The sequence below is a fragment of the Miniopterus natalensis genome, chromosome 7, assembly GCF_054644295.1.
Source record: "Miniopterus natalensis isolate mMinNat1 chromosome 7, mMinNat1.hap1, whole genome shotgun sequence".
Lineage (NCBI taxonomy): Eukaryota > Metazoa > Chordata > Mammalia > Chiroptera > Miniopteridae > Miniopterus > Miniopterus natalensis.
In genome coordinates this window covers 33,600,349-33,625,883 of record NC_142087.1, presented here as the reverse complement: position 1 = coordinate 33,625,883, position 25,535 = coordinate 33,600,349, and the positions used below count along the sequence as shown (strand labels likewise).

Sequence of the window (25,535 nt, the reverse complement as noted above, 5' to 3'; positions counted from 1 at the left end):
TACCAACAACTCCCCAATTTGAGACATTTCTGTGTGTGAAAACAGTCTGATAATTTTTAATGTTCTAAGCAAATATTTCAGATGTTAACTGTGGAACCTACTTGTAAGTGGTAGATAGCACTAGACCTATTTTATACATGGGGTCTGTACACGATATTGTTTGAAATAATAGTTCTGCTACTTAAAAATAACAGCTTGAAAACCACAGTTACACAAGATAAATGAAACAGAAAGGTGGTTATAATTTAAATGTGAAATATAACATTTATAATGAAACAGAAGAGCCCCAAACTACTCAAGACTTAAGCAGAGTACAGACTGAAAGGCACAGTCCTAACAGCCGGGAGTGATAATCAAGTGAAATTCTAGTAACTTCCTAATTTCTTTTTTGAGTTTTACAGGGAAGGTAACTACATGGTTTGACATCTTTAATAAGAGAGGAGCCTCCAATAACGTTTATTTTTTAAAGTACTCACGCTGTGAGGTCCTCAGAATTTCTGGGACTCCCTCTAATCGGATCACCATTTCCCCAAATCTCCAAGAAACACCAATCCAGTGTAAAGCAAAGATGGAACTCATAAAATGTTGAAAGAATGAATAATTGATGAGTGAAATATATCTGTAATATCTCTGTACTATCAGATGACCTTTAAAATAAAACGCAATGCAGTAATGAGGGTAATAATAGAGATTACGGCAATATATTTACTGAACTCACAGGCTACATCCGACACACAAACCAGTCTGTAAGGAGGCTCGGGTTTGCAGCATGGGTGCCAGCGCTGAGCCACGGAGGCCCTGCTGGAGGGCCACTCTCAGCAGGTCTAACAGTACCACAAGCTTCTGCTCCAGTGTGAACAGGGCCTCCCACTCCGCCTCAGGCCCCAGTTCCCTGGCCGCACTCATGAGACAGACGTTACTCGCTGCTGGCGCACCCTGGGGTGTCTCAGACACCTGGTTAGAGCCGGCCTCACTCACAGGCTCTAGGGGCAATGTCATCCCTCTACCCTCCCCACACAGCTGGTCAGAGAGGACGACTTCCCTGCAGACCTGTGGGCCACTGGCCACAACCCTGCAATCGGGAGGGGTCACTTAGCCACTTGGAACTCACAGACACACATGACCTCCAACATACCCTGGGCACGAAATGCCACTGTGCCAACACCTCCTGAATGCTCAAAGGACACTGACCATCTTCTACATCGGCTGGAACGCTCGCTCTGTTAGGAGGACACCGTTCTGGCTAAACGAGCTCCATCTCCACTGCTGCCCTGGCTTTTGTACTGACTCCAGGCCTGTGTGCTAGTCACTTATGGCCATCACAGGTCACAATTCACTAGCTGCATCACCCTTAAAGGCAGGGGGCGTTTCCCAATCTGTCCCCACGGCCAGGCGCCGCACCCACAGCGAGTAAGACGCCACATGCACTGAATGAGGAAGTGAAGGGCTTCCTTACTCTGCCAAGAGCTAAAGTCACTTGAAACTCAGGTGAACCAAAGGGTTATAAAACCTAAATGGAAAGATTATTAAAATGGAAAAGAATTTTACAATTTTAAAAGCAGTCACTGAAATCAGGTGGTGAACAAAATTCCCAAACTAGTAAGTAAATGATGCTAGTTCACGCCGCCCAGAGACACTGAACTTTAAGGGTGGCGGCGCCCACGCGGCCCATCTGCCCGGAGCAGCCCTTACCTGTAGTCGCACCAGGGGCACCGGTAGGGCTTCTCCCCCGTGTGCACCCTCTTGTGCCGGGTCAGGTGGGACTGGGTGGTGGAGGCAAAGTTACACTCGTCACATTTGAAAGGCTTTTCTCCTGTAAAACAGTAAGAAGTGTTGTACATGAAAAACCATAAGAAGCAGAAATGAAGGGCTGAACCGGTTACTGACAAACAGAAGCTTAGTCCCATGAAATTTTCAGAGTGTAGTTCAATCTGCAGACATATTTGTAGTTCAGAGTGTAGACATATTTGGGACATTTAAATATTTACTCTCAGAGTTGAAGGGGGCAGCGGCCTTTATTTCTATACTGGAAGAGGCGGGTCGGACACACTCCGTAGTCATGTAACTGACACAGACAGGGGCCAAGTACAGCTCTGGCCTGGCACTGGATCTGAAGTCATGTGGCAAATGCTGCTACATTAGAGCCATTATAAAAATCTCAGTGAACATACAGTATAAAACTTACTAAAATCTTAAAGTGAAATATGAAGAAAAGAAAATAAAGCTCTAAATGGACACCGATGGAAATACCATTAGGAGTAAAGGGAAATTACAGTTCACTAAGCAGAAGGCAAGGTGCAGGAGCTGCTGAGAAACACTCACAGCAGTCCTCACTAGCACATAAACTCCACCTCCCCGGGGAGGAACAACAGGCCTATCGGCACACACGCCTCGCCCACAGTGGGCTCATGGCTCGCACAGGACTCACGGCTGGCCCTTCAGTGGGCACCTTTCTCTCCTTTACTCACCCCTCCTCCACACACACGCTCGAAGAAATCATCAAGAATTATCAGTTTTTAGTTCTGATAGCTATACTGGCTGGTGAGCACGTGAACAGTTAACTTTTATTAATGTAAATCTAAATTGAAAACTGATGCTGGATGCACCTACTGAAGAGTGTGTATGTCTGTCTGGGGCAGCTAGGGAATGTGACTCCACGTTGTGAAGGAGAGTTTATCAAATGTAAACACAGGTCGGGGACTTAGACGAAAACTTAGCCTCTCAGCGGTGAGGGGCTAGAAGTGTCAATACACACTAATTCCAAACTCCTAGACCAAAACATAACAAAATATTGACAATAATGTTATACTGATACCATGTGGAAATGATCATCTCAACGTAGTTGCTTAAATTTACTATTCAAAAGGTAATTTCACCCGTGACTTCTTCCTTTTTCAATGTGGTTACCTGGAAACTAAAAACGACACGTGTAGCTCACGTTCCATGTCGATCTGACAGTGGTGGACCAGGGAAAACCTCCCCACTTCAAGACATGAACACAGCCATCACCCCGAAGTTCCCTCTGCGGCTCCCTCCTGCCCGCCCACCCTGGGCACACACGCACCTTCGTTCTGACGCTGCAGGTCAGTTAGCATTTCCCACAAACCCTGGGACGGAAGCAGGCAGCGCGGGCTCTGCGTCCGCTCGCTCCTGCTGCGCCGGCGCCAGCCCTTCGTTTCTGCAGCTGAGCAGTGCCGCCCTACAGGATGGGCCACGGTTTGTTCACCCAGCCCCACTGAGGGACATGTGAGTTCATTTCGCTGTGGAGGACGACAAATGAAGCTGCTACAATCTTCATGCGCGAGTCCTCTCTCTCGGGTACGTATCCAGGGGTGAGGGGCTGGGCTGCAAGTAGGTGCATTAATTTTGCGGAGCACTGACAAACTGTTTCCCGAGGTGGTGTGGCCATCTTACCTCCTCCCAGGTGTGCCCCGGAGCTGCCTTTGCCCCGCACCTCCACGGGCACGTGGTGTGGTGGGTGCTGTGCCCGAGGGTCTCTTCGTGTGCACACTTGCCACACAGTTCCATTCGTCGGTGAGGTGCCGGTTCAAAGCTTTCGACGCTTTTTAAATTGGTTATTAGTTTTCTTATAGTTGTGTTTTGAGAGTTCTTTATATACTATAAATACAAATCCTTTATAAGACTTGTGATTTAAATGTATTTTTCCCACGTACATGGATTGTCTTCCACTCTCTTCAGTGTCTTCAGGAGAGAAGTTACTCATTTATTAAGTCTTCAACTCATCAATGCATCATTTTTCAAGTTACGATTTTTTTCATTTATGAATCAGGCTTCCGATGTGATATCTAAGAAATCTTTTATAATCTATGGACACAAAGATTTTTCTCCTAAATTTTCTTAGGAGAAAATTTATATGGTTTTAAGTTTTATATTTAGATTATGATCATTTTGAGTAAATTTTTATATATGGTATGATGTATGAATCAAAGTTCGTTTTCACTGCATATGAATAGCCAATTGCTTTCATCTGGCAGATTAAAAGATTAAATTGCCTTTGCTCTTTTGTCAAAAATCAACTGACCGGGCAGGTGTGGGTCTGCTCTTCATCTCCACCCATCCCTCTATTGTCCACCTTGATGCTAATACCAGAACGACCTGATCGCTACCCCTTTGTAGCGAGTCGCGAGGTCAGGCAGTGTAAGTCCTCAAGCTCACTCCTCGTTCTCAACTTTTCATTATTTCAAACCATCGCACTTCCATGTGGATTTTAACATCAGCTTCTCAACTTATTATGAAAAGAAAAGCCTGATGAGGTCTGAAATGATCCATGAGGGAGGAAATGAAATCTTAACGACGCTGAGTCTTCCAATCCATGAAGACGGTACATCACTCCATCCACGTCTTCCTTCATTTCTCCTGGCAGGGCCTTGAAGTTGCCAATGTAGAGCTTCTGCATATCCATTGTTAGATTTATCTCTAAATAGTGTACGCTGGTTGAAAACAATTGACAAATACATACATAATCTATTTTGTTCCACCGATCCGAGTGCTGACACAACACTGTCATGACGACTGCAGCTTTGTAATAAGGCCTCAAGCTGGGTGGTACAAATCTTCCACTTTTAATATAATAAATCTAAGTGGTCAAACAATTTAAAGATTTTTTTAAATTAAGCAAATTCACAAATATATTCTGATGTTTCCTTATTCTATTCAGCCTAAGTTTGAAAGTCTGTTGGCCTCATGACTCACTACCTTGTTTATTCCAGAGCCTGGGTGGACAGCTTTATCCATCCGTCATGAATGTGGTAGGAATCAAGGGGAGGGAAGGTGACATTAAGGGTCCATTGCCTGAGCCAGGGGTATAAAATGAAGGTCATCTAAGTTCTTCAAAGTTAACTATCTTGGTTTGAAGGTTTAACATAAACACTTAAACAAACATGATTAATGTAGTTTATTTCATTTAAATTTTATGACATTTCTATGTCATACAAGTGAAATTTAAAAACGCTTTTAAAGAATAATGTTATTTAGTCTCTTTAATTCTATTAATCTGAAGTTCATATCAAGCTATCATCATATTGCAATAAAGCAGTGATTCAACCTTTTCCATCTCATGGCACATAAACTAATTACTAAAATTCTGCAGCACACAAAAAAATATACTTTTTGCTGACCTGACCAAAAAAAAAAAAAAAGGTATAATTTTGATTCATTCACACTGGATGGCTATTGTTCTGCTGGCTGTTGTCATTGTTTTTATTTGACCACCTAAAGGAAAGAGGTCAGTGCCACCGACTAAACAGTCAGGTGCTGAAGGTTTTAAAAATTCTTGTGGCACACCGGTTGAAAATTGCTGCAATAAACTGTAAATTGTTATTTCATATTTAACTTGACAAAAGTATAGATTAAATTGTGTAATATTAAGAACACCTGAATCATACACAGGCTAACACAGAAAACATATAATGTACCAAAACATGCTCCACACATGCTGTGCTGTGCCTGTGACGGCAGGCTCCAGACGTCTCAGCGCAGGCTCGCCACGCGGAGCTTGTCAGTTCATACAAACTGCAGTTTACTCAGTCTGTACACAACAGCTAATTTGTAACTCATTAATTTTGTGGCATGCCCAACACTACTGTTTGAACATGTTAATTGGTGTGGGGGTTTTTTTATTTAGAAATGATCATTTTTTCAGGAAATTTCTTCAGGAACACAGAAGTACTTCCTTGTTTGTTAGTTTCAATATATAGCCAAGAAAATAAACTCAACTTCCAGATTATAAATTTGAAGGCAAATCTTACAAATTTTAAATAAGAATTTCAGTTCGCTGGTGTCTGTTACTGCTTGAAGTGAGACGAGTGCTATACGAAGCGGTGTGCACACTTGCGAAGGAAAAACTCCTGATGGACTGATGGAGCTTACTGGGTGCACTGGGACCGGTCCTTCAGATCCTCTGTCATTGTAAAGCCAGAAGGGTACTAAGTCTGTAAGTAAGACATTAAGGACTCTTGAAAATAGGGCGAGCCGGATGCATCCTGTCAAAAGGCAGGACGAAGGTGAAATTCCTTCCCTCCTGTTTTCCTTAATATGACATGAGGGTCTTCACACTTTTCTTCATGTGCAATAATTTTGGCCAAAATAACCAGGAGGGAGTACTCTGCCCCTTCGGGTCCTCTAACAGAGGCCAAGGAAGACGAGGGGGCACAGGAAAGAAAGCCAGTGCACGGAGCGGGACCTCGGGTGTCTGCCGGGCAGAGTGCCCATACCGCCCAGGAGCTCTCACTGCATCCCTCCCCCTTCGGCTGGGGTGAAGCTGGCCGAGACTCCAACCACTCGAGGGAGCGGCCCCTGGGCCTGCTGAGGGGCTCCGACAGGTTAAGGCAGACCTAGGGGCGGAAAGCGTCCTGGGTCACCCCCAGACCCTGCATTGCAGGAAGGAGTATCTCCGTCATTTGGAGCAGCTCTGATACCTGTCCTTTCCGAGTGGAGTGCAGACCGGTGGGCTGTCCGTGGTCGAGGTAAACCATGTGAAAGAGGAAGCGGCAGAGAAACAAGGATTTGAAATGCTGCACACAATCCCGCCGGGGGGAAAGCTGTGTGTTGCTTACGTTCTATAAATGCAGCGCACGAGCAAAGGGCCTGGGCTGCCTGTCCTACGCTGCCTGGCTGAAGAAACAGTCTTAAGAACTGGCTCTGGTGTTAAGGAAGCATATGTGATTTGTGCCACAGTGGCAGATAAATGCCAGAAAGACGGATGCCTCTGTCTGGGAGACACTGTCCTGTACGGTATGAAGTTAATAGCAAAGTAATAAGGAGCCCTGGGCCTGACATAAAACAGAAAGTTGTGTGGCTCGACGCCGGCTTCCCAATCATCGATCGCCAGTAAACGCCTGTGGTCTCAGCATCATGGCCCACAGCAGGGAAGAGCAGCGCCCAGGCTGGCATAGGCGGCAAGCAGGAGGGTCACCTGTCCCCAGGGCCACCCAGTGTGTGACAGGGGACAACTGTGGCACTGGAATGGTAACAGCCAGGCATCAATAAGCTGAAGACAGTAAGAATAAAAGCCCCACATGAGCACTGTGCCACACACACTTCCAGCTCCTCTGGGACAGCTGCCAGGGCAACGCGAACCACGGCCTCTTGTGTCACCTCTCACCCTGAATCTTTAAGTCACTGGACCGAAAATGTGTCATTGCAGGTCACTACTACAAACAACACAAACATCCATGTTTACAAAGTTACGTCTGGATTTCCAACGTTAGGCTCAGCACTGGAAATCTCTCCTGGGCTCAGCAATGACTGACCCCACAGGGAAATCTGAAGCATGCAGACTTAAGGCCTAAGAGAAACAGCTGGCATTAATTCCCAGTGACCTCACAAGTACTGCGACGGGCATGACGGCTCCCTGCAGCTAACTCCTAAACATCACACGTCAGGAGTCAAAACGCAGCACGAACGATGCATCCCATGTACGTTCACTTCTGCCATTTTGAGTGTAACTGCCAAACTCAGCCACACTCATGGTACCTGAAAAAGGTCCCCTGTTTAGTTACCAATTGTGTGACCCTGTGATTTATCATCTGGGCTGGATCACTGAGAGTAGAAAATGGCTCTGCTGCTATTAGAAGGGACAAGGCCATAAGAGCACTATCCCGGGCACATACAATTTAGAATTATTAAGATAATTACTTATAGAGCCCAGTACAGCACAAGTAGGTCAACAATTTTCACAAAGGTTGAAAAGTTTTCACCCTCAAGTGTTCCTGACGAAAGCATCATTTTATTTTACTTTGTAACATCACCAAGAACGCACGCCAGGCGACACAACTGCCTTCGACACCCATGCCCACGTACACCGCCCTCGTCACTGCTCTCCACTCGCAAAACGACTGAAAGTGATGACCTCAAACCCCACGTACCCTTGGAACTGGCAGAGGGCTGGCTGGCTGGAGGGGGTGGTTAGGGAGCAGAGCGAGCTGGGCAGGGCGGCTGCAGGTGAGGGTGGGTGACTGGCAGACTGACTGAGGGGGCCTGGAAGGAACAGGGATCCTGGCTCCACCCACGACTCCGAGGCAGAGGCCGGCCTGCAGTGAAGAGCCTGCAGCATCTGTGCCCTGGAGGCCGAACTCCTTCCCTCCTGTTTACCATGAATTTACAGGGGACACCTGATCCGTAAGACATGCAGCGGGCCTGGTTTCTAACAACACGAAAATAGATGGACTGAAATCTTAGGAGATTCAAGCAGAATTTGCGGTGGACCCCCGAGTACGTGGCCGAGGAGACTTGTGGGGGCCGGGGCGATGCCGGCCTCCTGGCCGCTCGCCGTGCTCACCTGTGTGCTGCCGCCGGTGCTTGGTGAGGGCGTGCCGGGTCCCGCCTGCGAAGCCACAGAGGTCGCACAGGAACGACTTCTCGCCTGTTGCAACAATAAACAGATGAGGGACTGCGGAGGTCACAGATCATTAAAACATATCTATCAAGGCTTTCAGGGTTACTAATTCCTCCAATCAAATGTTTCCATGTAAATATGTCAAATGGGAATGAAATTACCACTGCGGTTTATTGACTGTGATAAAATCTGAAAAGCACCACTGAACATAATTACATACTTGTCAGACCCATAAAAATTAGCTTTATTATCAATGGAATGGTTTTGTACAACTTCATTTCTGGTAGATGTCTTCCAGATGGGGCTGCTTTACGCACTTGAACAGTTTTTATGCATATCCTGATTTTTTACAATTCCCATACATCTGGCCTCTCTGAGCTGAGTAAAGATTGCTTGGAATAGTTAATATACAGTATATATGATTCTGCTTAAATAAAGCATATTGAATTTCTAACAGCTGAAGGACACTGAATTGGTTTTACCTGATTCTATCAGGGTCCTCTTTAATAACTTCCTACTTAATAATGTGAGTTAAATGGTTTCCCGGAACATACTGAGGATCCTGAGTAACAATAAAACCTCCATTACTCAGGAGCAACAGCAGTTCGATGCTGTTTGTTTCTCAGACTTCCATGGCACAAGAAAGGAAGTGTAGGGAATGCTAAAGAAACGGTACAAACACCCGTTATTCATCTTTAATGATAACTCCGGCCTGGAAAATGCTGCAACAACCAGAGACAGATTGGGCAGCCTCTGTGTTTGTTAAAAGTGTGTAAATGCTCATTTTAAAAGCATTTTTACACAAGCTAACATTTGCCCTGCACATTATAAATACAATCTATCTCTATGCAGCATATTTGGGCCATAAGTGTCGACAAGCCAGGCGGTTTATCCCATAAGGCTCCCGAAGTAGGCCCAGTGAGGGCAAAATGCTGCCCTTGTGGAGGTTCGGTGAAATCATACAATAGTTTTCCAAAAGTGAAGTCAACGCTTGTATCTGCCTCACCTACTTCACTCAATCTGACATTCTAATGCAACAAGTCTTCGAAACAGCAGTACCTCTAAGACGGCAGGATAACTGGTAATCAAAAAGGTCTTCCCTTCGCTTAAGAGCAAGACTAGGTTTTCTAACTCATGTGAACATTTATCAGTAAAGAGAGTTTTAACCAATTATGTTTAATCTTACTTTGCAATGGTATGTTAGAACACTCATATTACCATTTATAAAATAAAGCTGAATTAAATTTTTTTCCTATCTTCACACTCCCATCTTGGGGTTAAGTTTATTCCTTGACATCATTATTTCAATACAGAGAAAAGGAGCAGAGTAGATGGGCTGTGAAGAATAAAGTTTAATTATAATCACTCATTTAATTATTTAATCAATTAGAAATATAAATCTTTCTAACTAGCTGTATTATCAATTAAATAGCATTGAACGTAGACTTTCCTTAAATCCCCAAAGATAATTTCCCTGCTCATATTAACATACTACTCTACGTCAGGGCAGCGCCGTTCTCCACGGCTATTCCTCACCGCAGGCTCGTGGGCACGAACCCGTGCATGTGGGAAGGCGTGTGCCAGGACACACACAGGCTTGTACACACGCACGCGCACACACGCACGGGCACCTGGCGGGCGTGGCGGTGGAGACACGGCTACGCCATCCAGCCAGCCAAGCCTCAGATGAGGAAGGGGCGTCTCCTCTGGCGCGGATCCCAGGGGAGTGTGACGTTTCTCTCACTGGTGACCTCTGCGACCTGCATCTCTCTTATGAAATATAAACACTCCCAGCCCAGAAAACTCACGATCCATGTTCTTTACAGGTACACAGGCTGCGTGTACACACTAAGTCTGTTCCTTTCCTGGTTTAGCCTATGCATCGGCACAAAGACAGCATTCTTTTCCATGTGGTCTGGTTCTAGATATGTCAGTGACCTTGAGTTTGACGTGCACACTTCATTGGGGATGTTAGTCTGCAATGTCCTGTATGTGAGATTTACCTCGGTGGCTTGATGTGTCTGTCATTCTACATTCAATTTTCACCCACTTTTTTTTTCTTTTGAGGGGGCAGGGGGGTTAGTGTTGGAGAGTGGGCAATAGAGTATTTTTCAAAAAACAATTTAAGAAAAACCTAAATGTAGTATTTCACTGCACTTAAAGAGGGTTCATGCAACATGCCCTATTTAGATGATAGTGGGGACATAATAGGAGACTTTTCTTAACAACCTGAATTAGTTTCAAGTGTGCCATTTTGCATTCAAATGCAGAAAGACACGGAAACCAATCCTTTATTTTCTATTAGAAAACAGCCACTGTCCCCTATCTCTCATTATGGTGCAGACTACAAGACCTAACAACAAAAATCCATAGTATTGATCTGGCCAAGTCTCCACAATTATTCTTTAGAAGGAAACGCCGACGATAAATTACATCTGCACTGGCTTTTCATCTGCTGTTCGATAGAAGTGATCTCTCAGGGCAGGCTGGAGACCTTAAATCGTCAACGCCCTTGTCAGGGAGCCGAGGTGGCCCGGGCGCCCCCAGCTGCTGCAGGAGAACTCTTAACCTATAATTTCTAACAATAATACAGGGTTCTTGGCAATCAGAAGAACATTTGGGAATGCTGATTAAAATTTATTTTTTCCTTGGAACAAAATACTTTTTGAGAGGTGTGAAGGGAAGGAAGGCCAGGAAAATACCAAACAGCTCTGGGCAGTACAGCTCTGGTGAGGGAAGGAGAGCGCCCAACGGCACCTGGAAGGACTCGGGGCCACTGTCCTTAGACAATGAAAACACACCACAAACACTGCCCACAGCATGGACTGGGGGACATGTGTTTGTGAAGGTCAGGCTGAGGGTCCTCAGTGCCATGACCAGCAAGGTGTATATATATTCTGTGCGCTGCTGTCCAGCACTTGGTTTAAATTCCATACAGTCCTTCAAATGTCTTGATATAAAATATATATGAATTTGCACTTTTAAAATATATAATTATCTAAAAACTTATCTGGCTAAATTCAGATGAGTCTTTTTGTATTAATTATCAAAAAATCTTGAATCAGCATTCGCCTCTTAAGAGAAATATTAATTGGATAAAAAAAAAATTTTAAGTACATAAAGTCAGTATTAATAATGTTTAAAAATATGATGGGGCTGGGCTTATCTCAGTAACAAAATACAAGGCTAGTTCTCCCCAAAGGACCTTCACCAAGCGCACACCTAAGAAGACGTGTTTAAACACATGCACACACATACACACAACTGCGATGAGCTTCTAGCAGGGAACATGCTCACTGAACTGTACATGTGCACCACTCCCAGCTCCACGCACACGTGTCCAAACGTCACTTAAAGCTGCCCTCTCGTCCACGCAGAGAAATACTACCGTCCCCTTTATTACAGAATTGCCACAACCTTAAACTCCACAAACGGAATCACTCCCACGGGGCGCAGGGGGCACACCTGTGTGTGTCCGGTAGTGGTCCTTCATGGCGGAGGCCGTGAGGAAGGAGTAGTGGCACGTGGGCCACGTGCACTTGAACGGCTTTTCCCCCGTGTGCAGCTTCATGTGGTTGTTCAGGGCCCACTTCTCGGTGAAACTTCTATCACACAAGTGGCATGTAAATTTCCTGCAAGGAGAGAGAAACCACATGAACGTGACTGCACGCGCCCGAAGGCCCGCGTCGCGTGTGCCGGCCCCGGAGTGGGTGGCGCACGGCCCGGGAGAACCGCAGGCCGGCTGTCATGTCTGTATAACCAGGCATTGATTTTGCTGTCCAGGCCTGGCACTCCAGCCATTTATTCTCTGCTTTGCGGTTGGGCCCAACGGGTTTGAAAAATTCTGTTACAGTCCAGTCACCCCTGAGGCAAATGTGAGAATAGATTTCACCTGTACAGGCCTACACCACTTATCCAGGGCATGGGCTGTCAGAGCAGAGGCTAAATGAAAAGCCATCCATACTAAACTACTCAGACAACCCCTGCTCTGCAGGCGAGGCGAGGCGAGGCGAGGAGGGCTGCACCGGAGCCCCCACTGCTCAGGGCCACTGCAGCCACCCAGCTGCCCCGCCACAGGGCTCCCAAGGGAAGGGGTCCCTACGGCGGCTGCTGGACAAGGCGTCCTACTGAGTCACCACACAGCTACACAGAGAGTTGGCTTTGATAAGAATAAAAATAAAATTGTAACTATTAATAAGACAAGCCTTTGAGAAAAATAAATCTCAATTATTTCCTGTATGAAAAAAAGCCTGAAAATAACAAAACAGTACTTGCACTGGATGATATTTCAGCCCCGGAGCTCACAGTTACAGATGCCTTCAATAATCAAGGTGCCGTGAACCACGGACAGAACACTCAGACACTCCCTCCAGTTAATCTTCTGTCTGTCTCGCCTGCATCCATGAAGTCACTGCTAAAATCTACCTTTTACTTCTAATACAGTTTAGTTTAAAGCTATCCCTGTACCCACTATAGGAATGTCCAGCTAATTAATTCAGGACAATGAACAGTCAAATAAAAGCAAATTAAACCCAATATTCAAAGTTAGAATATTTTAATAAGTTGATGAGCATAATATGCCACAGAAGAGAAACGATAGTAGCTTGATTTGACTGCCATAAATTGGTCTATACTTTCAGCAAGCTAATGCAATTAAAAATAGGATTACAATATCTGTGCTTTAAATTACGATATAAATATGGAGATGTAAAAGACCGTATTATTTGCGTACAGGCTTTAACTATGATTTTACAAATTCCCTTCATCTCATAAGGGTAGAAAAAGAATCTCAAGTGCCAAATACTTCATTTTCTCATTTGGGGGCAAGTGTAGATTACTTTAACAAATTAATCATTCCAAGTTTCACATATTCTTATGAATCTGATTATGAAATTACCTTTTATAAAAATCCCTCATTTGCTATATGTATTTATATTTTTATAACATTATATCTTAAATGCAACAGAGACAAAAACTGCTAAATATTTCAGAAATGTCATACAGAATATCTTAAGTGCTTCATTAATATTAAAATTGCCAATTAATACATCTATATAACTATATAACGTGAGACACTGTATTTACACCCACTCACTCAGGCTGATTTTGAAATTACTGTATCATTTGATCGTTGCTTACTGGTACTAGAGAATGACAAATATAACTAAATACTTGGAAATGCACTGTAAAAAAATATCATGTGCGTATATCTCTTTGACAGGTCTTCATGCATTTAACATTTCAAAACCATGACAGGGATCTTATTTCCAAGATAAATTCCCCTATCTACTTATTTCTTCATGTATTTATTGTGGATCTAACCTTCTCCTACAAGAAATAAATAAGGCGGTTAAGTAGATGCTATCTTTTAACAAATAGTTTCTCCAGACTGTATTACAACTTTATGAATGACAAAATAAATCCCTCATTTTTAAATCTACCATGATGTACATTTAACAAAATTACATCTATGAAATCTCAATACATGTGCTCTATTATTCATACGTAATAAAAACGTGAAACCAGAGCTCCGTGCCTGCCACCAAGTGACAAAAGCCAGATAACGAAGCACAGAGGCCACCGCCTGACCTTCAGAAAACCTCAAGTGTCTTCCATTTGCTTTACGAATGTAAGTTCATGGACTGGTGACCAATGTGGAGAGTCCTTATGAAGATTAAAACTCTCATCCATGGGCGTTTCCTGGGACCCCACACATTCTGAGTCTCAAATACTGCGGAATAGCTGCCTTCATGCAGCAGGTCAGCAGGGACAAGCCCCAGCGAGGGAGCAGCTGGCCCAGGCCTTCGGGAAGGGTCTCCGAGGCAGAACCTGAGCTAAGGAGCAGTGCTGCTGGGCCACGGGGATCCCAGGAAAGGTGTCCGTGTGCGCTCACGGTGGACCCTAGGAAGACCTGCACACCCCTCTGCCAATCACTGTTCTGCACAGTTGAGACCAAGAGAAATGAGAGTCGGATTTGGGTCTCGAGAAAACCCCAGGCTTCTAAGGGAGAAAAACCGTTCACAGAAACCACCTCAAGGCTGCCACACACTTAGCAGCAGCGGGGGAGGCTTCCCAGGGTGGTATCTAATTTCTGTGTGACAGAGGGAGGAGGACTATGTGAGAGAAGTGCCTGGCAGAGTCCAGGGCTGGAAGGACAAGGAAGGCCACGCACCCTGCAGGGTAAACAGCACAGCGCCAGCAGTGTGCGGGCACGCAGGCCCTAAAGGGCCGGCACACAGCAGCGCTCTAGAAGGTGCCTGGGCCCCTGGGTGCCCCTCACTCTCAGGGTCAGAACGAGCTCCGTGAGGTGGCAGCAGGGGCCTTGGGATGCCAGGGCTCCTTTGCTCACACCCTCCGGCCTTCCCTCCTTCCTCAGCATGTGTGTTCATTTCACAAAGTGTGACAACTTCAATCACACAGAGAACGACAGAGCCGCGTACCTACTGCCCAGATTTATGTTCCCAGATGACAATGTCCATATTTTCCATACTTGGGTCGGGTCCTTTCTTTGGTATTCTAAACATTTTAAATTTAAATTTTTAAACATTTATAACTTAAAATTTTTTTTAATTGGTATGACAAACATAGCAGAGGCATCCACCGTGCTGAGGGGATGCCATCTCTGGGAGAGGAGCTGGCCGCAGAAGCATGCCCAGCTCCTAGGAACGCTCACTAGTCAATGTTGTTTAATAAAAAGTCCAGAAGCCCAGACAGTGCACAAGACTTGTCATGGAAGGGGCAGCTTGTCACCTTCCCTCTCCACAGGCTTTATGAGATGCTTCAACCAGACATGAAGTGACCTTCAGGTTTTCAGAGGGAAAAATCATAAGCAAGACATCAAAGCGGTACCAGGCTCCTCGGCAGCAGTGCGGCTGGCAGTAGAACCCACGTGGCACCGACCTGAACACTGAGCAGGTGACGTGACTGCAGAAGGTGACACTTGGCACCATCAGCATCGCCCACCTCGCCGGCTGCCCCTGCCACACCCCTGGTTCCGGGGCTGAGACGGCCGTCATGCTCAACGATGGGGCAAAGCCCTTTATCAGGCGGCCGCTGCGTCGTGGAAGTCAGCTAGGGGGCCGCCTTTCAGTGTAAACTCCCGTGCTGGGGAGTCGGCTCCGGCTCCTGGGGGCCCCGTGGTGAGTGACGCCCAGCATCCTGTCCTCACAGCCCTGCTCAGCCCTGTGGACTCCTGCCGGTGGCGTCGATTATGGAGTCAGTCTCATACGTGGTAAATTTATACAGCCTCCTAGATTAAATGGCTCAGCATTCTCCGGTCCTCCTGCTCTATTTACAGGCGGTTCATTTACCGCGGTTCTTGTGATTCTGTCGTCCACACCTCAACATTGGGAAGGGTCTGGGCCCTTCTTCCCCAGTTAAAGGCAGTGGGGGCCCCTCTGAAATCACTCATGATGTGATTTGTGCTCACAGAGTCAAGGTGAAAATGCACATCTCTAGACTTAAAATTTTGAGGAGAGAATACTAAATATCCTCGTTGTTAGGAAAATGACAAAAGCTAAAACTCTCACAGTGCCCTAGGCATCAGGCACAAAGTGAGACTCAAGACTCACCGGGGTTGGACTGTGACTGTGTGACCAACACCCCTCTCTTGGTAGGTCCCTGGGCCTCAGGGAAACTGAGAGCATCTGCTGGTTTCTGAGTGTCGAAGGGGCGCACGCTGTGTCAGAATATAACCTGCACTCTGAGCTGCATCCTTAACTTTGCTTTCCCATTACTACAGAAGCCGGGCATCCCAGAGCAGAGCTGTGCTCATCAACGCAAATGATACTTTAAAGTGTTACTTCAACATGTAAAAATCCTATTGTTGGATTGTTCGTTCCATTTATCAGTAACTTAAAAACTGCCCTCATCCCGCTCACATGTGAAGGTAAAAACATTCTGATGCTCTGGCACTTTATTACCTTGGCCCATTTAAGAGAGAGTAAGATGTGTCTCCAGCATATCGTCATGTTCTAGTCCCTCCAGCCCAGGACAACGTGGGATCTAAGTGCCTTGGTGATGCTCTTCCAGTCGTCCTGGGCAACCTCCTCCTACTGGGAAGCCCACCCAGGTCCACAACAGAGGTGCTGGCACAAGGCAGACATGGAAAATCTTACCTCCTTCAAATGTGAGCAACCTAAGTGTACATCAGGGGTAAATGAGTAATGGGTTTAATCACAGAACATCGTCCTGCAGGCAGAAGGAATCGACTAGAGCTACACTGCAGCATACGGGTTACGCCTGCTCAGAAACTTAGCAGCATTAAAACGAGTTAGGCACAAACTGTACCACTGATACCAACTTCTTCAAGGAACAATATTAAACATAAACATATGAAGCCCACCTGCGAAGACATTCACGGCACCGTAATCGGTGGATACTGCTTGCTTATGAGAAGAGGGGTGCGGGCGCGCATGTGGGGTTAGAGTGTTAACTGTGATTGTACGATTTTCTTGGTTTTTAAAAGAAGGAATCCAAAGTAGATATAGCCATATATTAACATCTTCCAAAGTGTTTCCTTTGTTTCTGAAATGTTTCCAAATTCAAAATGAATATTTAATTAAACTATTAAACAATATCTCATATCTTCGCCACATGACACCTTGGACCAGTCTTGTCAAATTAGAAAGTCATACAAATCCACATCTGCAAACAAAAGTGCAGCAGTAAGCCAGATGTGGTGCGGCACAAACGACATGTAACAAGAGAGCCAGCTAAACTTGGTCAAAATATTAAATAACAGCACAGTTACTATCTTTCAAAACTGTGAAACGAAGGTGTTGACTGATCCAAAACTAAACTGATGCTGCAAAAACTTAATTGACAGCTACTGCTGATCTTTATGGCTAAACACAGAATGCAGAGCTGTTAAAACAATACAAGGTTTGTATGATTCCTAGCAAAGCAGTCCAATGTACCAATAAGTCTGTTCTAACTACTGTAAGTACTCAAATACTACCAAGGCACAGTTTCTTTGGGATAGCCTCTTTTTAAATTATTATAACAATAATTATATGATACTACACTAAGAGATGAAATGAAAACAGAACATGATGGGGTCTTTGCCCAGCAGGTCACCATATGAATTTCTGCTGAGCTGCAAATATAACTCAGGGACACTCACTTTCTTAAACAAAGAAACAATAAAAAGGCTTTCAAAGACAACCACTGAAGGGCAACTATAATGCTCAGCTAAGTCACATGAGCCTCTCCCGCTAGAGAGGCATCCCAGGATAACAGCACACGGAAGAGGCTGGAGAGTCTGCCCGGACATAAGTGCAGTACCTATGAGCCCCAGGCCTGGGAGGGCCTGTGCAGGTCTGCCCTGGGGAGCAGCGAAGTAAAAATGTGCAGTGCTGTTCCGGGAGTCAAACTACTTATTTATGCAAAAAAGGCCCTAAATCCACACTAAATACCCCAATATCATTCCACAGTAACCCTGTTCACTTTATTTCTATGAGATTTCAAAGTACTACATACACGTTTAAATAAAATATGCAACTTTAGCCCAGCAGGGCGGGGCTCAGCGGTTCAGCGTCGGCCTAGGATCCAGGCGATTGAGGTTCGATTCCAGGTCAGGGAACATGCCCGGGTTGCGGGCTGCAGCCAATCAATGACTCTCTCATCATTGATGTTTCTATCTCTCTCTCCCTCTCCTTTCCTCTCTCTGAAATCAATAAAAATATATTTAAAAAAAAAAAAAAAAAAAAAAAATATATATATATATATATATATATATATACAACTTTAAATTTCATGGACAATAAAAACCTCTTACTCTGTTCTCTAAATTGAAAAACAGAGAAGATACACTGACAGCTAAATAACAACTATGAAGACACTCAGGGTCCCTTTGGCTGTTTTCTTCCAAATATTTGTGTGTGCATGTGTGTATGCGCCCGAGAGCGCACATGGGCATGTCTGTTTAAGGTCCACAAAAAACTTTGACTCAATGAATAAAGTTATAACCTGAAACCAAAAATATTCCATGACAACACTAGTATCCAAATTATTCAAATCAGGCTGGACTCTGAGAGGCCTGTTTCCGATCATAAGTGAAACCTGAGCATGACTTATACCAAGAAGCCACAAAGACCTAAGATTAGAAAGGTCTCATTTACTAAATGCAACTCTTCAGGCTCAAGTGTGGCTTAGAGATGAAGTTGGAAACCTCCCGAGGGCTCTTACACAGTACCCAAGGGAGCCTGCTCCTTAAGCAGAATCTTGAGTGCATTTTTGCCCTGAACAGGTGATAATTAGCCTAATTAACAGGCTATATCCTTGTTAACTAGTTGGGACAGAAATTTAACCTCACCCATGCCAAAGCCTGTCATTTAAAACCTCCTAACATATTACTCGGGTTTTAACTGCTGTGAAATATATTTTTGGCCCTTTCAGTTCAATCCAATGGTTGAAAAGCCTGTGTAAGGGTTACTTCTGGGAGGGGCATTCAGCAGAACATTAATCCCAGGATGACCTAGTCAAATAAAAACCAACAGAATGATTCATTCTAAAGACAAACATTCATTCTTCACAATCTCATTCCGTGGAACTTTTCTTTGTCAAGGAGACCACAAGCTCTGACCCGCCCCCACCACCCCGCTGAGCCTGGCTGGAATGTCCCACGCCCCACTCCTCGGGCTGTGTCCCCTGCTCACTGCACAGCAGTGTCTCCGGCTGGGGTAGGAAAGGCTCTGTGGGAAGGGCAGTGAGTACTTTCTACTTGATGGGCCATCAGGTCTTTGATGCATCTACTCAACTCCCCTTTCAGCACAGACAGCAGTAGCCACAGAGTCCAGGAACAGATGAGTGTGGCCATGTGCCAATAAAACTTTATTCACAGCAGCAGGCAGTGGCCGGGTCCGGCCTGCAGGAGTGTTTGCCGATGCCTGGCTTGGATGACAGGTCACACGCCCCACTCATGCCCCCAGAGCACCCCAATCTACACGGAGTGAAAGGGCAGGACCTGAGCGCGGCTAGGAAACAAAGGTCCACTGGGCCCCTTCCTCAGCACTGGAGAGGCTGGTTCGGTCCCGAAATAGCTCACGTTTCCTGCAAGGCTTTAAATCGCCAGCAGGAGAGGAACAGGTGGAAGGCATTAGGCTGCATGTGAGACTCATTCCAGTCCCAGGCTGCCCGTCCGTCCCTTTCAAACTGCCCCCTTTCAAGTGTATTGCAGAGCTGGGGCCACGGGAAGCTGAAGCAATTTTGACTCGCCAGAGCGGCCAGGTCCTGGCAGACGAGACGCACGTTAACTCGCCACAGGCGTCCGGTCTGGGCCAAATAAAACCCTACCTGCTCAGATTAGGTGGGAAAACGCTGGACTTAGGTAAGGAAGGGTAAAACAGCAGTTACAAAGAAAGGACTAATTTTAGTGTTTAAAAACTATGCAGAGTTTCTTTTAAATCATTGCTCTTACTGATATAAATAACTTGAGATAAACTGACAAAATGCATTTCAAACCCATTTATACCATCATCCCAAATACCCTGACCAATGCCCAGTCTTGGGACATTTACAACACAACCCTAACAACCTTCAAATGACAAGAGTTCTATTTGTACATCAATTTAAAAGGATGTATTGGGACCTACTGTGCCCAGCACTGCTCCGAGCTACGTACAAACCCATGAATCAATGGAGGAAACATGCCTCCCCAGGGAGCCAGCGAGTCAGTGGACATCATGAAGGTTAGTGGAATAAGCAGGCCACGAAAGCACCACGTCATGCTGGACTTCTTAACAGAGCTTTAAAGCAGTTTAGAAAAAGCATCAGTGGACGTAGAATGGAGCCGCTGGAGAATCTCAGATGAGGCTGAGGTGAGCCTCAAAGGACAGAGATTAACAGGAGGCAGCAGGTCTGACCAGCTGGGGGCAGAGGCGGGCAGGGCAGGGGGGTGCCTGGGGTGAGGGGTGGGGAGCATGCTGCTGAGAAGGAGAAATAAAGCTGCATCATTTAAACAAAACCAGATTAGCTTGGTCCTGATAACAGGAGGGAGAAATCTGGCTTTGGGAGTTTTTCTTTCCCCTCCTACATCCTTTCTGTGCCTGCTTTTCACAACTATCTGATTACAGTTTTCTAAGGAGCTAAGCACGGGTTTACCTTTCAGTAGTGTCCATGACCAACAGGCACGGCACATATGCATACAAGCCACAAATGTGCGCTTCTAGAAGAAAACCCGCCAACAGTGTCCACATCTGAGACTGATGATGTACTCTTTCATTCTTGGCCAAGAAACACAGTCTTCCAAACAGCATGTCAGCTACACAAAGAGGGCTGTGCTTCAAGCTAACACCTACAGATGCCCTAACAATGGGATTTCAGGGAACTGAGAGAGCCTAGGCCCATCTCGTTTGCATGGCAACAGAAAAACCTTTTACTAAGTATTCAGATGACAGTTTTGCCAGTTACAGCATTAGAACGAACTGGTAAGAAATACCAGTAAGATAGATTTTACCAATAAGACCAAAAAACAGGCTTACAGAGAGGAGAAAGCACTAATTTAAAAAGATCAAATACAAAACCAACTTAAGTAAAGTTATTTTCTTTAAATTTTAATATATTAAAATTAAACATAACTGATAAAACAATGGAAGCTGAGTATGAACATAAACTTGTCCCTATGCACACAACTTGTCACAGTCCAACTCATCAAGAAACTATGATTCGCCCTGGCCAGTGGTCAGTTGGCTGGAGTGTCACCCTGTGCACCAAAAGGTTGCAGGTTCGACTCTAGGTCAGGGCCCATTCCTAGGTTGTGGGTTCCATCCCCATTTGGGGTGCATATGAGAAGGCAGCCGATCAATGTTCCCCGCCCCCCGGCCCCTTTCCCTCTCTCTAAAATCAGTAAGCGGGTCCTTGGGTGAGAAGTCCAAACAAAAGAGAACCTACGACCCCTGCAGGACGTGTAAGAATCACCCGGAGGTCTAGATACTATGCTGCTGTGATATTATGCCAGTAAAATGTTTTGTTAGCATTGCTGCAAGAAGCTGCACCTGACAAACATACACTGTAGAAAAGCATGGACCATCCGTAGGAAACAGGCGACTTTCATCCCCTATGGTTGATAAAACTGGTGGATTCACATAAACGATACAGCTCAGTGCCTCGCCTGCCATGGGTCAGACAGTCATGGTGCTGGGCAAGAAGTTAGCGTCCAGCCATGGGCAGCCTCTCTGAGCCTCAGTAGGACCAAGTAATTTTTATTTCCAGTGTGTATTCCCATCAATATTTCTAAAACTACTGGCACAGGACACCTCTTCATTTTGTATCAGTCTAGGTCAGTGGAACTCTATAAATAGCAAATCAAGAGAATTATCTATTATTTCATGACTGTTTAAAACAGCAACAAGAAACCCATACTTTTCTACTTGAGTCCCTTGCCAGTAACCCCGTCAGCTCCAATTCTCCAACAAAGATCTGTCCAAGTATTAATAAGCCAAAGACGACCTGATCCTAAGAGGCATCTGGGTTCTACCCTGACAGAAGGGATTTCGAAGTTTACAGCAGAGCCAGGGAGTGCCGGTACCTGACCCAGGGTCTCTACTCCCCGACTCCAGCGCATCGGTTACGGGACAGAGACCTCACTGTTCATCCCAAACTCGACTTCCTACAGGATTCAAACATACATACAGTAGCTTAAACTGAAATGAAGGAAATATCTCTCTACTAAAGAAATTTAAATTTACCTTGAATATACATGACATACTTTTTCCTAAAATATATTCTTGCAAATCTGAAACATGTCCCACAGACACATGCAACTCATATGCCAGCAAACGCAGCACATTTGGAACTTATCCTGTGGGTCCTTGCATCCCTTACAGAAAGAGAAGGTCTAGACACTTGACTACACTGCCACATTAGACATGCCTGTCCAGCCTGGAGGTGACGGCGTGACCTGTGGGCTGGGAAAGGCCGCCTGTCCCAGTTCAGGCGTTGCATCGTCTTGGCCTCTGTCGTCACCTCCGCCTTCCAGCACGTCAGGATGATCTAGGGGACCGTGTGAGCTCAAGGTAAGATTAGCTGGAAGGGCGGCAATGGACTGCCCAGGAATCTTGGAGTTCAGGACAGAGCTGACCCTTCCGGGGGCCTCCGCCTGAGCAGCAGCGGTTCCAGCGCGCTCTGGCGGCAACACCGCGCACCTGTGCTCCCACGCAGCCCCGAGGCACGGGGGCCACGAGACGAGTCACACGCACATTGCCGAGCCTGACGCGCGTCAGGGCTGCTCTAAATCGTGACACCTGACATTCACACATGTAGAAAGACCATCCTGTAAGGAATGTGATTTGCTCCTTTCTAAATGCTAAGTTCAAGGGAAAGTACTAAACAGACGAACACAGGAAACACATTTTTAAGGGCTGTGACGCTGCTGTGGATGGGGGTGAATCGATACGGGCAGCTCTTCACCATAGCCTCTCTGCCCACTGAGCAGTGGGCACGGAGGGGCCGGCCTGCAGCGAGGGGCGCTGGGATGGGAGCACCTGCGCACCTGAGCTTTGTCTGGTTGGAAAACCTCGAGAACGCAGGACGAAGCAATTAATGCCGCTTCCTCCCAGTACAAAGAATCATCATTCACTGTAAAACTTGGACGTGTGCAGCCATGACTCCTCTTCTCACGGGGAGATCTGCGGGTTTCATCTACTTCTCACACATTCTAAATTATTTTGAAAAGATAAATTCAGATAGGCATCTATAAACACCGCATACAGATCATTTATACTAACTTTTCAAATCTTCAACACCTCAAAGGAAAGACTATGTGGAATAACATTATCATTTATTACATACCTTTCAGCATTCAAAATATTAAACTGAGTTTCTTTCTAATATAATTAAGAGCATGAGCAAAAACAACTGGCAGGTGATGAAACACACTTAAACGTGGCAGAAGCACAGACGAGAGAGGCTCAACTTCAGAATTGACTAAAACTATCAAAAGAAGGTTAACCACAGAAAAGACTTTTCAATTATGGGCTGGGAAGACATAAACATAAAGTATTTACCAGTTTGGACTTTATGATACAAAGAAAACAAATCCACTCAATTTTGTATATTGCTACTATCTTCTTATTAAAGACTTTAGACTGAAACGTGTGGAAATGAATTAATGTCCAGACACTGTTTCCCCTCATGCGGAAACGAGGCGGCTCTGGGCTGAGCAGGCGCGGCAGTGCAAGGTCAGTCCCACCGAGGCTCAGGGGGCCCCACCACAGCGTCCCCCAGGCTCCTTGGCCTGAGCTCCGGCCACCTCCTCCCCGTCCCACACCCTCCGACCTCAGGACACCCACCAGGCTTCGCTCTGCCTGAAACACCCATGTAGCCCCCTCCTCATCCCTCCTCTCTGAGGCTTCCTCCCACAACTTACCTAAAACTGCAATACAGCACTGCAGCACTCCTCCCAGTTCTTCCCTCTATGTCACTGTGTCGCCACGATTCTAACAGTGGCACGTGTGACCTCTAATTGCACTTGCTGAGCGTCTTCCCATGCTGGAGGGGGAGCCCCTGCCAGCAGAATGTTTGCCAGCGTTAGTTTCTGCTCACTCCCAGGGCCCAGAACTGTGCCTGGAACATGGTCGGTACCTAGCCAGTAGCTGTTCAGTTAATGGATTAATAAAATACTGTAAAGGAACCAAAAGTACAGAATTAACATGCCACGTATCAAAAAATACACACAGGCACACACACGCGCGCACATCTGAGCTGACAGAGCAGTCGGGCAGGCGCGGAGCTGAGGGCAGCAGCAGTCTCGTGCAGGAAGCAGGCTGGGACGCCTGCACGGAGAGGAGGTTGATCCTGGAGAAGGGACTTCCCCTCGGCCCTCCATACACTGCAGCAATAAAGATGTTTACACGCACATACCCCATCCACTCAGGCAGTTCAGACGTCAGCACTCAGTGACTTCATAAGCTTATACTGTGGATGCCACAGAGCTGACAGCTAATCACAGATACTGTCCACACAGTTAAAGGACCTCTGTTTGCCATGAGTAACGACACAGAATTGTAGAGAGATGGTTCTAGGTGTTCAATAGAAGATACGACCAGACCTAGAGCCCCGCAGATCAGCTCTCTCTGAAGACCGGCCCTGTTTCGCGTTTCATTCTAATTCTATGCACTACCCAGCACCCTGGTCCTGCTGTAACTGTCTGCCGCTCACAGCTGACGCCACAGCGTCTCATGCACGTGGACTTACTATTCTCTGCTTTCCCATACATACATTCCCTAAAAGTCTCCAAACAATTCAGGGACACGAACAATGCTTTGTGACAACTTGGTATCTTTCCCAGTAAGGGCATGACAAGGAAGTAGTAAAAAACATTTATAAAATTTAATAACTGTAAATAAGTATATTTTATCAAAGACCCAGAGTATGGCGAGAAGTTTCTGATAAATGACCTTCCCGATGACACATTTTAAACCACAAATGGACCTGCTGAAGGAGCCATGCAGAAGTGAGGTGGACAGCGACCTTGATCCCAGCGTGGCTGTGACGTCAGTGCCCAGATTGTTCCTTCGGCCTGAATTTCCACAGGTCAGGTGCATGGAGCTGGAATAAAATACTCCAGAATGTGTCCTGACAATAACACCTGCAATTCTAATTTCAAATGAATTTCCACTGAGTCTAGTCCTAGGGACAAGGTGTCCCCAAAGTCGAAACTCATGAAGAGAAGCTAGCAGAGGTCGCCCCTCCCCAGTACTGGAAAGAAGGGCTCTGAGGAATCACTGCCTGGACCTTGGCTGAGATCAAGCAGCCATCACGGCTACTGAGGAATTCTATCTCCATCATGTCCCAAGGCCCTGTCCTCCTAACTGGGGGTCTACATGCATCCAAATGCCAGTGAGCTCCACTGGAACAGAAGCCCGGCTCTCAGGAGGTGGGGGCTTCAGAATCTCCATTCTTTAATGAAGACAGTAAACCAAAACAACAGAGCCAGCACTAATAAATTACTGTCGGGCAGAGCTGCATAACAGAAAACCAGAGAAGTACAGGGATGGGAAGGAGGGACGGTAATCACAGCAAAGGAACAGAGGTGGCTGCCACAGCCAGCACCATAAAACCAGCTGCTCCAGGCCTTGTGGAAAGCAGGGCCCCAACAGCGACTGAATTCAAAACTCCCCACTAACCTGAAACTAGGAGAGAAAGTCATACCGATACAAGAGGAAAAAAGGAGACTCGC

The 25,535-nt window shown here is 45.9% G+C and overlaps 1 protein-coding gene across 1 annotated transcript in view; it reads right to left on the bottom strand.

Annotated features, from left to right (window-relative positions):
• Positions 1-25,535, bottom strand: part of ZNF407 (zinc finger protein 407) — a 295,118-nt gene that overhangs the window by 98,293 nt on the left and 171,290 nt on the right. The window contains exons 4-6 of the mRNA XM_087818909.1: positions 11,822-11,988; positions 8,300-8,383; positions 1,693-1,813 (exon numbers count right to left, since the gene is read on the bottom strand). Coding sequence (XP_087675035.1) covers positions 1,693-1,813; positions 8,300-8,383; positions 11,822-11,988 — 372 coding nt within the window. The remainder of the gene's footprint in view (positions 1-1,692; positions 1,814-8,299; positions 8,384-11,821; positions 11,989-25,535) is intronic.